We start from the raw sequence: 16,524 nt of genomic DNA on the forward strand, positions 1-16,524 counted from the left end.
TGAACTCTGAAAAGAACATTATCAAGGGCAGCCTTATGTCACAATCATTTATTCCCCTAGACCTGAGGATTGTAACACAGCCACATATACAATATTTAATTGTTATAAAATACACACAGAGAAAATGTATTGTCATTGAACATTTGTCTTGGTGGCACCACGGCCCATGATGGACTTCTTAGTGTTTCTCTCAGGTTTCAAAAGAATTATATAACACTTCGGTCCAAACAGCGCCACCAAAAGGCCAAAACTAGATGCTAAAATAGCAAACACCTCCACTACATCTGCATATTTGCCTGGAGAGCTGATATATGCTGGGATGAAGGCTATCCACACGGCACAGAAGATCAACATGCTGAAAGTGATTAACTTGGCTTCGTTGAAGTTGTCTGGAAGGTTCCTTGCCATAAATGCTAGGACAAAGCTGAGGAGTGCCAGTAAACCAATATAACCTAGTAGCACTGCAAATCCAACTCTTGATCCCACATCACACTCATAGACTATCTTATCACTGTGGTATTGTGTGTTTTTACGAGGAGTCGGTGAGGCAGACACAAGCCAGGCTGTGCAGATTATTGCCTGGATGGAAGTAAGAGCAAGAACTGTTCCTCTCTGCTGCATAGCACCAAACCACTTCACAATGTCTGTAATCCCAGGCCTGGAGGCCTTGAACACGGCCAACACCACCATAGTCTTTACCAGGATACACGAGACACACAGCACAAAGCTGATCCCAAATGCTGCATGCCTCAGCTGACAAGTCGACAGTCTGGGACGACCAAGGAACAGAAGTGAGCACAAAAAACACAGTTTGAGTGACATCAAAAGTTGGAAGCTGAGTTCTGAGTTGTTGGCGCGTACCATAGGTGTGTCTCGATGATAAACAAAGATTCCCAGGACAATGGCACAGATAAGTGTGCCTAGCAGTGAGATGGTCGTCAAGGAGATACCAAGGGGCTCATGGTAGGAGAGGAATTCCATGCTCTTAGGGACACAGTGGTCACGCTGGGGACTGGACCAGAAGTCCTCTGGACAACTGGTGCACTCTGTAGAGTCTAACAAAGAGGGCATGATTAATGGGACAGACAACATTATCATTCTAAACATAACCTACTGTACATACATGTATAGCTAAACCTACCAGTCTCATTGCTGATCTCTCCCTCAGAACAAGCAATACAGTCAAAGCAACAGACAGGTTCTCCTTTCCTTCTGGCCACACGGGTTCCAGGGGAACAGCTCTCACTGCACACTGACCGAGGAGGCTACAGGGGAAATGAATAAAGCTCAGTCTAAACTAAAAATTGCATTTACATCATGAGCTATTTAATAAAGCCAAAGTATACCTTTGTAGATTCAAAGTTCCAGAAGATTCTGTCTTCATCAAGGATGAGTTCTTCATCTCCAGAGGCTGACTTCTTGACCACACCTACATTGTGAACCTTTACACTTCCATCAGGGAGCCACACCCAGTTCATGACATCATAGATCGGTAAAGCATCACCGTTCTCATAAAATGATACATCATCACCAAACGATGTAGTGAAGTTGACCTTTTCCAGGTAATACATGAGCTAGAAATGGTGTGTAAGATTATGAAGATAAAGACAAAACAAAGAGAACTACTTCATACAATATGAACAACGTGAGATGGACTTGTATTAACTACACACTCCCAGGAACAAAGTGGGACATTTACTTTCTTCAGAATAAGAAACATGGTGTTCTGTGTAGAACAACAATAACATAATAATAATAATAATAATAATAATAATAATAATAATAATAATAATAATAAGGGTAATAATAATGTGACGGCCCTGCCCCCTCTGCCTCTGCACAGCAGGATATCCGGCAGACTGGGTGATTAGGACAGAGTGGAGCAGGCCGTCAGGCCAACTGTGTACACCTGAGTGGGGTGTGGTCTGGGAGAGTATATAAGGGCTTCTCCTTCCATGCTCTCAAGCCAGCTCTCTTTCCTTCCTTCCAAGCAGTTGCACACCTTTTACAACACTCTCACACAGCACAATCCATACACTGCATACATGACTGATCACTGACATAGACTGACACCACGGCGCGTATTCAGGGCGGAGTCAACACCCCCAGGGGAAGTTGTGATTTGCTCAATGCAATTTGCGGCATTTTCAAAACAACATTGCGCAGAGTAGCGATTATCAAACGTATTTGCAATGCCATACGTTGAAAGATCTGTTGCCCGTGGACAAGGCACGCTACCTCCGCAAGTTAGATATTATCGGCATAGATGTTTGTCCGTATGTGATTAAGGATTGGAATAAGTTGCATTGGCAGCCATAGAAAATTCTAAAACCGGATGTGACGTTTATGGGCGTTCCTGTCTAGCGTGGTGTCAGACTATTGTCACATCTCATACCAGTTTATTTGATTATTGCTTAACTTATTTTAATTTAGAATAATAAATATATAACATAAAAGGTTTGCCTTGTGTGTGGACTCCCTTTTTGTCACGTATTGCCCTAGAGTGCATGACAAATAATATCATATTCTTTCCCACAAGTTTTTCCAATGTCACAATTACAAATGTATTATTATTCCAATAATTGAACTAGAAACTGTGAATTAATGTCACCTGCCATGGCTGTATTGTGTGCAAACTGGCACAGCTGTGTCCAGTGAACGGCCCTCTTCCTGGCACACATTGTACCATGTCATGGAGGGCATGGGCCACCGCATACACCGCCTTGTACACATTGTACTCTATCCTGAGTTGAGACACATCCAGAAATCTCGTTTCTACTGTCCCTAGGTCCTCTTGTCCAGTACACACCCTTCCACCAGTGTCCACCCACTCTGACGGCAGGGGTGCATATTTACACTGAAACGTGTGCTCCCAAAACTGCCTCACCTGAATAAACACATGATTTAACTTAAACATAGATAAATTACCATTATGAATCACATTGAAATTGCAGCTTAAATACAGAGTTAAAGGGTTAGTTCAGATTGTTTTACTTAAAGCAGGAAATAATCGCCATTAATATAGTGGATGCTATACTGTATATGTGGCCCTGGTCTTTCCCTATAATGGGACTGATCGAGGGTAGCTACTGGGACGTAAGTCGGGACTTGATCACACCGGCTGGGTATGATGTTGCGAGACCCCAGAAACCCTGATGACCTTGGGATACATCACTGAGGATACGTCCCAGGTGCAACCATGCAATGTTTCTTTCGCTCTAGTTATTCTATTTATAGTGACTCATAGGAATCGACTACGTGACAACCAGGAATAGTCTGGTGACCACCGGAGAGACGGGTGACAGCCGGAATCTTGTAGACGGCACCCGGGAGCAGAATGGGTTGGCGCCCCAGCCTGTCTCTTCCGTGAGGAGGAAGCCCAACAAACCCACGGTGAGGCCTTTAGGAGGGCCATTCAAGCCTCAAGCAGAGCCTGCAGCACCACCGTTGCCTAGGTGGAGCCTGCAGAACCATTGTGTCTCAAGAATCCACCACTCCTGTGTGAAGTGTCTGGTGCTGGGACTCTGTAACTGTATGTGAGTGGAGTGGAGGGGCCCGGACAGGAGTCAACCCACAGAATCTAGTCCTTCCACGCGCCAGATTGATCTACCTCCTAGTCCCGGCAGAGTAGTTCCGGAGCAACGGATTGTGTGGCCCTAGTCTTTCTCTAATGGGACTGATCAAGGGTAGCTAATGGGACGTAAATTGGGACTTGATCATCCCAGCTGGATACTGTACATCACTGAGGATACGTCCCAGGTGCATCCATGCAATGTATTTTCGTTCTAGATGCAAAGGTATTAATTGATTGCCTGAGTCCCGTGGTGGGAGTTCTGGTCTGGTTTTGGTGAATATTAAGTAGATCCGGTCATTAGGTCCCTGGGGGCCAAATTAATCCAGAAAACTAGCATCATTTGTATTGATTGATTGATTGATTGATTGATTGATTCTTTATTGCAGACTCAGGGGAATCCATATCACAGTACAACACAATAGATAAAAAGAATAATAATATAGAAAGAAATATACAATAAAAAGAGTTCCACCATATTCAGTTTCGAACATACAGACAAGTTCGCCAATGGTTCCACAGTCTGGAGGAGAACCTGACAGAACTACGTACCATGTTAGTGATGACATTAATGATGTCATTTACTGACTCAGATACCCTACACATGAATTTGTACATAAGATTGCGTAGCACAGCAGAGCAGGTGGGAACCCCAACACTGACAAACATTTGACTTGCACTGGAGCTTCTTGGAGCTCTCAGAAGCAGCCTCATACAGTCATTGTATGCCACTGTCAATCGCCTGATACTGGCCTGCTTGTAGCGGCACCACAGGTGGGCAGTGTACAGGGGTGTACAAAAGGATTTAAAAAGTGAGATCTTCACTGGTACTGAGCACATGCTAAATTTTCTACACAGCATGTTTCCTTGCGCATACAACATCCGACGCTGTCTAAATATATCCTTGTCATCAGAGAGGTCATTCGAGATGATGTGGCCCAAATATTTAATCTCACTGCAGACACTAAGGATAGAGCCAGAGAGATAAAAATCAGGAAAGGTTAAATGGTATTGTTGTACCATACACCACTTTCGTTCAACTTTGACCCCTCTGTCACATGGAACGATGTTTTTTTGTTCAGTATAACCAGCAGCAGCAGCACAAAAAGTAGTATGGCTATTCCCTACAGCTTTAAGTCCAAAACTCTGAACTAACCCTTTAAACAAAAAGACTCACTATGGTATTTCCATGGCTGTTGTCAGGGATCTCAGGATCATGGTCAGGATGTATTTTTAACAAGAAGTCCCTGAGACCTGCTATCTCTCCATGACGGAGGACAACACCCAGGGTGCCTCTCAGGTACGGCATGAAGTGAGGAGAGTGGAGTTTAGGATCATTTGTCCAGGCCACATCTGCTATCCACTGCAGACCGGTCACATCCTGCTTCACTACCTGTTGATGTATACAGTGGTTTTCATTATGGTCCATTATCTATTCTGCATTTGAGCCACGGATCTGATGAGATTTAGGCGCTCAATACTTTGTTGTCGTTGCATAAGATTCTGTCCACAATTCCATGCTGTATTGATGAGGTAATCATAGCAGAGATAACAGGCAAACGTTCGTGTAAGATGTCTTATGAATTAAGTAATGCAGATGTTTAACAATAATTTACTCTGGAGAGCGTAAAATGAAAAAAGTTGAGTTACTCTTCATGTGACCATCGTGCTCTGACTTTAGGTGCGTTACCCGTTCAAAACATATCAAATAAATAACGTTGCACACACCAAAACTGCAGTTCAAAAAAATTATTTCATTTTGAACAGGGAACAAATGTTTCGGCTATCTAGCCTTCATCAGTGTGATGAAGGCTGGATAGCCGAAACGTTTGTTCCCTGTTCAAACCAAAATTGAACTTGGTGTGACCCACCACCGTTATTTATTTGACGCTCTCAAGAGTTACATTGTATTTGTTAAACATCTCTCAAGAGTTAAATTATTGTTAAACATCTGCATTACTTAAGTTAATTTAAAAGAAGTCGACGTATAGACAATGTGATTTTGATCAACATTTGCCTGTTAATTGTACCAACATCAAGACAGCATGGAATTGTGGACAAAATCTAATAAATAGTTACAATAAAAAAATATTGTAAGTTTTGGGTCTGAGGCTAAATCCCATCAAATGGTGGTCCATGTATGAAAACGGTATAACACTGGCCTAAAACAAACCTCCTCCATCAGTTTCGCTATATATCTCCCAAATGCAAAAGCTAGGACCACGCGAGCTGTGGACGTCCTCATCACAGTAACAATCCTCTGGAGTTCAGCTGGGTCGTGGTCCCAGGGCAGAGCCTCCAGATAAGCCAGACAACCTAAAGCAGACTGGGCCAGCTCGGACTGGAATATTCGGGCAGCATCATGGCCATAAGCATCATCACAAAACAGCACTCCTACCCAATTCCACTCAAACCGCCTCATTAACTCGAGTATAGCTTCCACCTGATTGAATAAAGAATGGAGGGATAGAGTAAGCATTCACATACAGTGTGTAAAGTAACTGGTACATTTGCTGAAATACTGTAGTTAAGTACAGTTTTACTTTTTCCTATTTTTTATACGTCTACTTCACTACATCAAATGCAAATATTGTACTTGTAACAGTTATTTGAAAACCTTATTCACGATATAGTTTGTTGATTTAAATTATTATTACTAAACGTACATTAAACACTGTACAGTAGGTTTGAAAATAGAACACACACAAGTAGCCCTAACACAATAACACATTGTGAGCTTTAAGATTAGCTATTCATGAAAAAAGGTCAGAAAGGTTGTGAAATATAAAAGAAAAGTGAACTGGACCATTTAAAATGACTATTCTACTTTTACTTGGGTACAGTACGTATATTTTGGATACCTTTGTATATTCGCTCAAGTAACATTTTGAAGATTTCAACATGTAAAAATGTCTAATTCTCTTTCAATGCTGTCAATAAAGACTTTCAGCTCCAGCACTCAATCAAATGAGAGGTGATTACACTCACTAGAGGGTATTTGTCAAGTGTGTGTGAAATTAACTACTTGATACCTAATCTATATTGTCTGTCAGTTCACCTGGAAAGCATTACTTGGGTTTGTTCTGAAGAAGGATGGGAACTGAGTCCGGTCACTCAGACAGGAGCAGGTAGCAAAGTAACCTATCTGAAAAGGGAACAAAACATCTGTTCAGTTACTACTTTTTTTTTAGGGGGGGGAGTCGGGGGACACACATTTCCATGCAACTAGAGCATGTGAGATTATGGGAGAGGAAGAAACAGCAACGGTGTAAGATTTAGCTTCAAATAAAGCAGTTAGCAGCCTTTGTCATTTGGAATACCATTTCAGAAACCAAATGGTAAGTGCCATGGACAGCAGCACAAAACATCACCATTTAACCCTTAATGAATTAATATAGCCTACTACACATTTTACTAAGAGACATGGGCAATAATATCCCCCCCTCCTCTCTCTCGCTCCCATGAAACCACTTGAATGAATTGAGTTTGTTGTAGGCAGCAGAACACTGACACAGATGAACACATAACACAAAGCATTAACAATCACTCATGTGTGGGGGTCTTGCCAGGGGGTCTTACCAGGGCTGTGGGACATGACGTTTAACAATAAACTTAACGATAACATCGTTGTAACCGTAGTATGTATAGCACACATGCAGTGATTGATACATAAGGTTTAATGTTGCAATGTTATAATTAACATCATGATCAGACCAAATATTTTACTCCCCACCCCTAAAAATGAAACACATTTTGGCTGTAGGATTCCCAAATATGTGCTTCAAGCTGTAAAAGACAAAATAGGTTACAGAATTTACCATTTTAGATGGTAATTAACCGAAATGAATAGGCTACCATAGAATAAAAAGGAGATTCAAATAGTAAACTTACCACGGGCACTCTGTACACCCCTAACATTCTAGAGATAGCAATAGTATTTGTTGAGCCAGTACTGCCCACAATTCCTAGCACCGGAGGGGACCCAACACAGCTCTCATCCAAAAGAAACCTCTTCTCTCTCCCGTTGACCAATGACAGTGCTGCACGGAATGCAACTCCAACTGTGGCACAGTTATCATAGATATTATATCCCAGAGTCACATTGGGTAGCAGCCTGGGGTTTCTGTTGATCTCATTAATGGCAAACACCATGGTCTGGGCACACCTGAACCCAATAAAGAAAAATCTAACACACACAATGTCACTGTAACCTTGCATATTTATTAGGGATGCACGATTAATCGGTAGCATAATCGGAATTGGCCATATCGGCCATAAAAAATCGTTATCGTCTCAAAATAATACAGATTATTTAATCGGTTTTCACCAGCAAAAAATTAATAATTAAAAATAATTCTACATTTAATTTGTGTACTGATCTCATTCATTAGTCATTCAGTTGGGAAAACAGACACTTGGAAAAGAGTATAGGTTATTTATTGATAGATTGAACATTTTATTAACAGGCTTTGGGCCAAGCTCCTATAGGGCATAGGCTTGTTTCCATTGTGGTCCTATACAATATCGGAATCGGTCAGAATCGGTATCGGCAGATATGCGGATATCGGTCATAATCACTGTTACTTTCAGGATTCAAATTCAAAAAGCGCAAATGCAGCAGATCTGCAAGCTCAAAACACACTTCGCACCACGTTTCGAGTTTGTAGATCTGCAACTTTTATTATTTTGTGTGACACGGTAGTATGATCAAGTAGAGCATTAATTAAATAATAATAATAATAATAATATATACAGACGTTATAATATTATTATAAGAGGCCAGAAACAAATTACCTAATTGTCTACCTAATTTGTGATACTAACCTAGAGCAGGTGGGTTTCTGTGGCTTGGAGGTGAAAGACAGCTCAGGGTGGACAGAGGAGATGTGAATATGAAACAAACCACCTAGCACGAAGTCTCCAGTCTTGTAGATTCTGCTGAGATCAAACTGTGCCTGTGACTCACAAGAAGAGGAAGGCAAGGAAGACAGAGCAGAGAATGAAGAAAACAATAGCAAGGTTAAGAACATGTATGGATGCAGGTGTGTGTCTAGAGAAGCCCTCATGACTGTCCTCCCCTGTCAAACACTCCCCCTTCTCTGAACCCTTTGTCCAGTTGTTAAGTTTTATACACAGTGCTGTGCCTTCCTCTGCACCACCTTATGCCACTACGTAATATTTCACAATAGCCATCCGTGCTGTGCCATCCCCCTGTGTGGACTCATGGCATTACGTCATCTTTCACAGCGCCCAACTGGGCATAGGCATGTGATGCAAAATATCAAAGTTGTAATGCATCTAATATGTACTAGATTACTTGCGCAAGCAGAGCGTGCAAGTAATGTTGTTTGCCCGGTGCTCCGATGCGTATTGATATGTCTGTTTTGTTCTCCTAAACTCAGGCCAGGCCAGCCACAGTCAATTTCAATTCAATTCAGGCAGTGTTGCTGCAGCACAACTACATTGTGTGTCTTATGTTAATGGAGGGAAGAAGTTAATAATATAAATAACATCAGATGGTACATTTCTCATGTGAAATTGCTGTAAAGGACCCCAAAATGTCCCCCAAGGGCCCCCAAAATTTCCGCGGTGTGGCCTGCCAGGGCGTATAACTCCCGGCCTGATTTGGAGTTCCACTCCGGGCCTGGGTTTAGGTGTAGGCTGTCAATCACAGCGACTGACCAGTCACAACGCACCCTCTACGTCACTCTGTACTCAACCCGAGGAAGGAACCATGCTCGCCTCGGGATCCCCCAGGAGGAAGTTGCTAATGTTGCTCTGGAAAGGTAAGACTGGAAATCTCTGTTGGAACTATTACCCCCATGACCCGATTCCGGATAAGCGACTGAAGACGGATGGATGGATGATAAGCAACATAACCCTAACCCTATTTATAATCTACTCATTTAATCTACCTATCCATTTTGATTGTGGTAGCAAAAATAACTTGAGGCTCCCTAGAGGAACAGGCTGTTTTTGAGCCCCAGCGTCTGGAAAATTGCCAGTGAGTCGCTAAACACAGAGAATGATGCAATGTCGTCGCTTTCATTGCAAAACGTGGGTGGAAACTAATTAATTACATAATAACTGCATTGAAGAACAAATCCAAAATCTTTAGGGTGGTGATATGATTGGCTGTTAAAACAGTGGGCGTAGCTTTGTTCTGGCTGGTGTTCTTGCAACTACCTTGCGTTCAGAAGTGTCCAGGTGAATTGGTAGGCGGACATCTCAGACTATAGACTATGCCCAGGTGGGTAGAAATGAATCATGAGCTGGGCAAACAAAGGCAGGTGTGTGTTTCCCAGTGATGACATCTGGCCCAGGGGTCATGAAATAGTGGCATAACAGGTGCACTGTTGGAAAACAATTAATTTAAAAACATGCTCATTAATTAAGGACACAGGGTGCTACTGTATAGTCCTGTGACAATTAGCCCAAAAGAACATTGTTTTCCCTCATCTCTAAGGCCTCCTATACATGAAATGGATTGTTGTATACAAATATTTTGCTGCAAAAGTGGGGAAATTGACATATAAAGTTATAAACCCCAAACTAAAGCCTGTCCGTAGCCATGTAGGTATATATTATACATATACACTTATGTATCACAACATAGCTTTGAGAGGTTTAAAACTTGTCATACTTGAAGCTATAGGACATCCTCCTATACATTCTAGAAAAAACTGCAAGTTTTTGCTGCTGCCGTACACCATGCTTCCATCCATAGTCTATAGCTGCCCTAATCATGGCCACGTAAATTAGATGCAACATCCCCCTGTCAGCTCCCCACTCACACCCAGACAGGCTTCTCGAACATTAATCACTTTTTCGCACTTCTCAACTATTTTGCCTATATGCACTGCCCATGCCCAGGTCATTCTCTCCTCAAACCACACCCCCCAAAACTTGAAAGTGGTCTTTCAAGTGGTGACCCATACAACTTGAATTGAAACTCCGGTGATAATAACTCGTGTACCTCAGACATCTGTCATGCTCTTGTATGGTCTTGTATTGAAGAAGGACCTCTCTATCCCAGTGGGTGTCCAACAATTGCCCGTTGAAATTTCCCAAAATAGTGATTTTGGTTTGGGGGACAAAATCTTTTGGATCAGAAATGACTGAAAACATTATGCTTGGACTTTGAAAAGATTAGGCTCACAAATAGACATCTTTCTATATTATATTTATGGAAATAATTTCAGTATTTTCTTTCAGCAAGTTCCTTCTTTGAGAAACAAGGCCAACACCATATAGCTTTTAGCGAAGGTGCAATGAGGAAGGTCTCTGTTGTCATCTACAGCTTGAGAGGCCAGCTCATCTAGCCAATCTGCAGTCAGCCAATCAGGCGATTGGACTCCGCCTTTAAATATCACTGCCTCTGACACTTGCCATTCTGTTTTCAGTTTGCAACAAGCAACCCACCTCATCTTGTATTGTCAAAGTTGTCATCTATAGCGTTGAGAAGGAAGGAGGGTCATCTAGCTGCTCTGCCACCCCCAGCGTAGACTCCAATGCTCCAATGGGGGATTCTCCCTATTAAAAGCTAATCTTATTACTTTGCGCAAGCAGAGCGTGCAAGTAATGTTATCAGTCAGGTGCTACGATGCATATGTCCCTTAGCAGCATATGATATGATGCAGGTATGTTTTCCGTCATGCTACGAAGCGTATGTCCGTTGATGTGATGAAGATATGTATTGTATGTGACCCTAGCATTAACATAGGGGTCTATATGTGACCCTATAGCATTAACATCCTATATAAAGAACACATGTCAAACTTTCCTTATGCTTCAAGTAGCATGTGACGACGTGTCAAACTAGGGTTCTTTCATGATTCTGAATCCATTCCAAGCATTTTGTTTTGCACAAAAAAAACACTCCTTGGGCTAAAAACAGCCATAGCCATTTGCCCAAAATGTGCTGCCCTCATCACATTTGTCATGCCGGCTATGGCCATGGACCATTAAACCTTAATCATGGTTTCAAAGAAGCTAAATAAAAACAAAAGCCAGTAATAGTCTCAGAGAGCAGGAGACAAGTAGGAAAAATATATATATACGTTATAATTTATTCATCTATCCACACTATAATGTCTTCTCAATTTAAGATGATGATGGAAACTAGTTTCTCTTCAGTAGAGAAAAACAAAAAAAAACATGCTGTGGCACATTTGAGGATTTGAATGACTTTATTTGAAATGATTCTGAAATGATTCTTTCTGCACAGCGACTGTCACGTTGTCACGTTGCGACAGCACAGAACTCTGCAGGGAGATAACAGAGACAGGAATATGAGCAGAGAGATATACAGTTATTATTATAGGCTACTGTGGAAAGTCAGTGATTGATTTGTTTATTCATTGAGTGGTTGGTTTAGTTTGATATGATATACAGTAGTACTTTAATGTCAGTTCACACTGAAATTTGTCTTGATTATTTGATTGATTCATTGATTGATTACATAACATTATTATAATTTATAACCTTAACTTCCCTATCTGTAGTGCCAGACCACTGTCTCCCTCTCAGCTGTCCTACTGTCTGTCTCCCTCTCAGCTGTCCTACTGTCTGTCTCCCTCTCAGCTGTCCTGTCTGTCTCCCTCTCAGCTGTCCTACTGTCTGTCTCCCTCTCAGATGTCCTACTGTCTGTCTCCCTCTCAGATGTCCTACTGTCTGTCTCCCTCTCAGCTGTCCTGTCTGTCTCCCTCTCAGCTGTCCTAGCCTACTGTATGTCTCCCTCTCAGCTGTCCTACTGTCTGTCTCCCTCTCAGATGTCCTACTGTCTGTCTCCCTCTCAGATGTCCTACTGTCTGTCTCCCTCTCAGATGTCCTACTGTCTGTCTTCCTCTCAGATGTCCTACTGTATGTCTCCCTCTCAGCTGTCCTACTGTCTGTCTCCCTCTCAGCTGTCCTACTGTCTGTCTCCCTCTCAGATGTCCTACTGTCTGTCTCCCTCTCAGCTGTCCTACTGTCTGTCTCCCTCTCAGATGTCCTACTGTCTGTCTCCCTCTCAGCTGTCCTACTGTCTGTCTCCCTCTCAGATGTCCTACTGTCTGTCTCCCTCTCAGCTGTCCTACTGTCTGTCGAGTACTTTGAGTACAAAGTTTGTACTTTGGTGCTTTAAGTACATTTTGATGACAATACTTTTGTACTTTTACCCGAGTCAATTTTGGAATTCCAAACTTGTACTTGTAAGTAACAGAGTAGTGCTACGCTGCAGCCTTGATACGTTTTATGTTAATGAGTATAGTTTTGTTTGATTGAACCTCGGTCCTGCTTGTAGAGGAAGCTCGCTGGCAGAGAGAAGTTCAAACATTTGGCCTGCTGACGAAACGCTCCAAGGTCGGACTCCTGCACGCTCTGCTCCCGCGCTGTAAGAACAATGTCAACAATTGATTTGTTAATGAATTAATCCATTGAGATTATAACCCATTGAGACCCGGTTCTATAAATGTCGTTCTCAAACTATTTCACGTGAAGGACCCCCAGAAGGACACCCCCCCCCCCCCCCCCCCCCCCCCCCCCATCTGAATATATGTGGTTCCAGGGGCTATTTTTCAACAGCTAAAGTATCAAATACTAATAAGCTAACACAGATGCGTCCTCTGTCTAAATGGGTTATATGTATAGATTGTATTGTTACACTGTGCGTGCGTGTTTGTAAAGTACTTACCTAACAAATGCAGAGTGTGAATAGGAGTGCTGACTCCACTGATTGAGGTGGTGAAGTTAATCACCAAACAGTTAACGCAAGTAGGCAACAAAGTACCCTTGTCACCAGCATCTGTGGAGGGGATGGGAGGGGAGAGGAGAGGAGAGGAGAGGAGAGGAGAGGAGAGGAGAGGAGAGGAGAGGAGAGGAGAGGAGAGGAGAGGAGAGGAGAGGAGAGGAGAGGAGAGGAGAGGAGAGGAGAGGAGAGGAGGAGACACCACTTACTAGATTTGTTCCCTTCCCTTTAACTCAGTGGTTCCCAAACGTTTTCATGTCAAGGACCCCCAAATTGACACTAATTAGCCCGTGGACCCCCATTTGAACAGATATGCCAGGGACCCGTTTAATGTCAAGGACCCCCAGTTTGACATGCATTATCTGTCTACGAACCCCCATTTAATGGCATTTCTATCTCTGGGACCCTCAATATCTATTGTAAAATCAATGTTAATTTAACTCTGAGAGTGTACGGAACCAAATGGGGGTTGCATTTTGTACACTCTCAGAGTTACAGACCCATAAGGGTCCATTTGGTTTCAAACTATCATGTAGCTGCAGGGGACCCCCTGGAACTCCCTCAAGGACCCCTGGGACTCTGGGAACCACTGGTTTAAATGATACATTTAATTGTTTTCTTTCCATCCGGCTGTCAGCGGTGTTGTGTCTTACGTATATTAGGATCTTTGTCGATATTGTGTATAAAGTCCATGGTGTTGTCCGAGACCAGGGCCATTTGGGCTCGCTCGATGTAACACGTTCCATTGCTTTGGATGAGGAAACACAGGGACGCATTTCTGTTAACTTTTTATACACAGACATAATATCAAAAAGAATGGACCATGTGACGAAAGTATATAATGTGGAGACAAGGAAGCGGGGGGCAGTGCATCTTCTGAGTACTCATTCTCCTTGTCTTTCTCCTACCCTGTCTTCTCCTACCCTTCTTGCAAATCTTGTTAATCTCATCTTTGAAATAAATCAACTCCATGTTAACTTTTGAGGCCTGTCCGAATGCTTCATTTACCGACGACCATGTTCTGACCAGATCCAGAGATACTTCAACTTCATCATGGTCAACTTGGTGTTGTCCTCGGGAGACGTTGTGATGTCGATCCAGGCAGAATCCATCATCTTCATGATGGAAACGAAGAGATCGTTGTCGGCAAAGCCTTCAATGAAATGCCACCGTCCTGACATCTGTTGTTACAGACAGACAGACAGACAGACAGACAGACAGAGCCAGGACATACAGTATAAGAGACACATGAAAATCAGGAAAGTGTCAATATGGGCAACAAACAAGTATACAAGCAAACTGGCACCACACTGTGACGCCCGGGCCCCCTGGGACTTTAGTCTACTATGTGGGTTTTCTGTGTGTGTATGTGTGGCTGTGCCTTTAACAGTTCCATTGCAGTGTTGGAGGGCGGAGCCAGAGATGATGAGTGGAATGGGAGACACCTGGCCAGTGTCCTCCCCAAACACTATTTAAGACACCTGCTCTCACAGCACTACAGATCTGCTTTTATCCACAGGCTGCAGGGGCGGCCATAGGAGAGTTCCCTTGTTCGTTTATTTGTTTTTGTTCTAGACTTTGGGCAGCATGTTTCCCTGCCGGTATGATTTGGAAACTTTAATTGAATTGTTTGCATTATCTTTTTCCACAAGTATTAAATAAAATACGTATTTTTCGATTGTCCTCCGGTGTGGTTTCCCCTTCGTTATGGCCCCAGAGCCAGCCATAACAACACCCAGAGGCAGACAGGAACCCCATTTGCAGTGACTTCATATAAGATCCAATAACAATGATGATGTATTTGTTTTAATGATGTACAGTAGGCCTACATTTATTTCAATTGGACCTTGGCCAGTGGTGGAAAAAGTATACTCACCTTACAAGTAACAGAGTAAATGCATCGCGACGCATTGTGAGTTCGTAGATCGGCTATTTTCAAATATCCAAAAGATATATAAAAATGTATATAGTGCTGAAGTGATAAGTGTGTTTTTGTAATAATAATCAAAATCTACAAAGTAACTAGTAACTAAGGTTTTCAAATAAATGGTAGTGGAGTACTACAGAATATTACAAATAGTACAAAATATCTCAAAATTGTAATTAAATACAGTAGGCCTACTTTCCAGCACTGACCTTGGCAGGGTTGTCCAGAACCATCGGTGTCACCGTGGCCTCACAGTCCTGTGGTGTTGTTGTCGTCGTTGTTGTTGTTGTTGGTGCCGAGTTACCAAGGCTCAAACTCACCACCAAAACAGACACGGCGTAGCTGGCACTAAACATGGCTGACCTTCCTTCACCAAGGTGGACTGGAAAATGTTCCCGGAAAGTACAACAAACCAATTAAAGCCCAATAAAGCAAAGTAAAAAATGTCTAAATGCTTTAGCACTCACAACGTCGTACTCGAGTGGCTTTTTAAAAGGGTCCCCGAAGGCAGCCGTATTTATGAGGATATGGAACGGTCAGGTGTTTCACAAACATCACTGTACTATTTGTTAAAGCTGTTATTCCCCACAACTCTCCAACATGAAACCTGGTGTTTTCCAGGGTACTCTGCCAGAATTGGGCAACTTTGGACCTTTCTGTGAGCTGAGATTTCATAACAACACTGTCGGATTTCTGCCAAAGAGTGAATAAGAACAATTTTATTGTAGATAGTGAATCTGTTTCTTAAATTCCAAATGTATTCGCTTAATGATAATAAGGATATAATAATATCTGGGTTTTTCATGATGATCTTCTTGGGGATCACAAGGAGGCTTATAGTCAAATCCAACAGAATGTATCAGTGTGTCCCCATGCTAAATACAAATGTAAAAATGTCTTCTAAATCATGACATTTTTCTGAAAAACCTCATGTTTCTATATCAGTGTTGCTCAATATTTCATGTCAAGGACCCCAACAATTATGTAATATGCCGCCAACCCCCATACTGGACAGAGTGCAGTTCTAGTTCAATAAATGCAATTGGAGTCAAATCGCCAAAATGTTATGTAATGCCAATAATGCAAATGCAAAAATTATTCATTTGCAACAACTTGATCTCTCCTTTCATTTAAATGAGTTTTCTTATGTTTGGTTGAAAATTCTGAAGAAATGAGGAATACAATGTTTCAATCTTGAGTAAATTCACATAATCTACAGCATAGTGTCCTGCACAATATTCAGAAGGTTTTTGAAAAATATATTTTTTATTTATATATTTTTTATTCGTTTGACACTGA

The 16,524-nt window shown here is 42.2% G+C and overlaps 1 protein-coding gene across 1 annotated transcript; it reads right to left on the reverse strand.

Annotated features, from left to right (window-relative positions):
* Nucleotides 1-132: 132 nt before the first annotated feature.
* On the reverse strand, nt 133-15,581 carry LOC308316896 (extracellular calcium-sensing receptor-like; the record flags this gene model as incomplete). Its single annotated transcript, XM_080765682.1, has 14 exons — nt 133-1,055; nt 1,142-1,265; nt 1,347-1,574; nt 2,612-2,887; nt 4,749-4,964; nt 5,745-5,912; nt 6,630-6,716; nt 7,463-7,757; nt 11,817-11,835; nt 12,838-12,942; nt 13,341-13,355; nt 13,952-14,046; nt 14,325-14,479; nt 15,435-15,581. 14 exons carry the CDS (start codon nt 15,579-15,581, stop codon nt 133-135), a joined length of 2,853 nt encoding a protein of 950 aa, XP_080621808.1.
* Between the last annotated feature and the right edge of the window lie 943 nt (nt 15,582-16,524).

Source organism: Protomyctophum bolini (assembly GCF_963924005.1).
Source record: "Protomyctophum bolini genome assembly, chromosome: 6".
Taxonomy (NCBI): Eukaryota; Metazoa; Chordata; class Actinopteri; order Myctophiformes; family Myctophidae; genus Protomyctophum; species Protomyctophum bolini.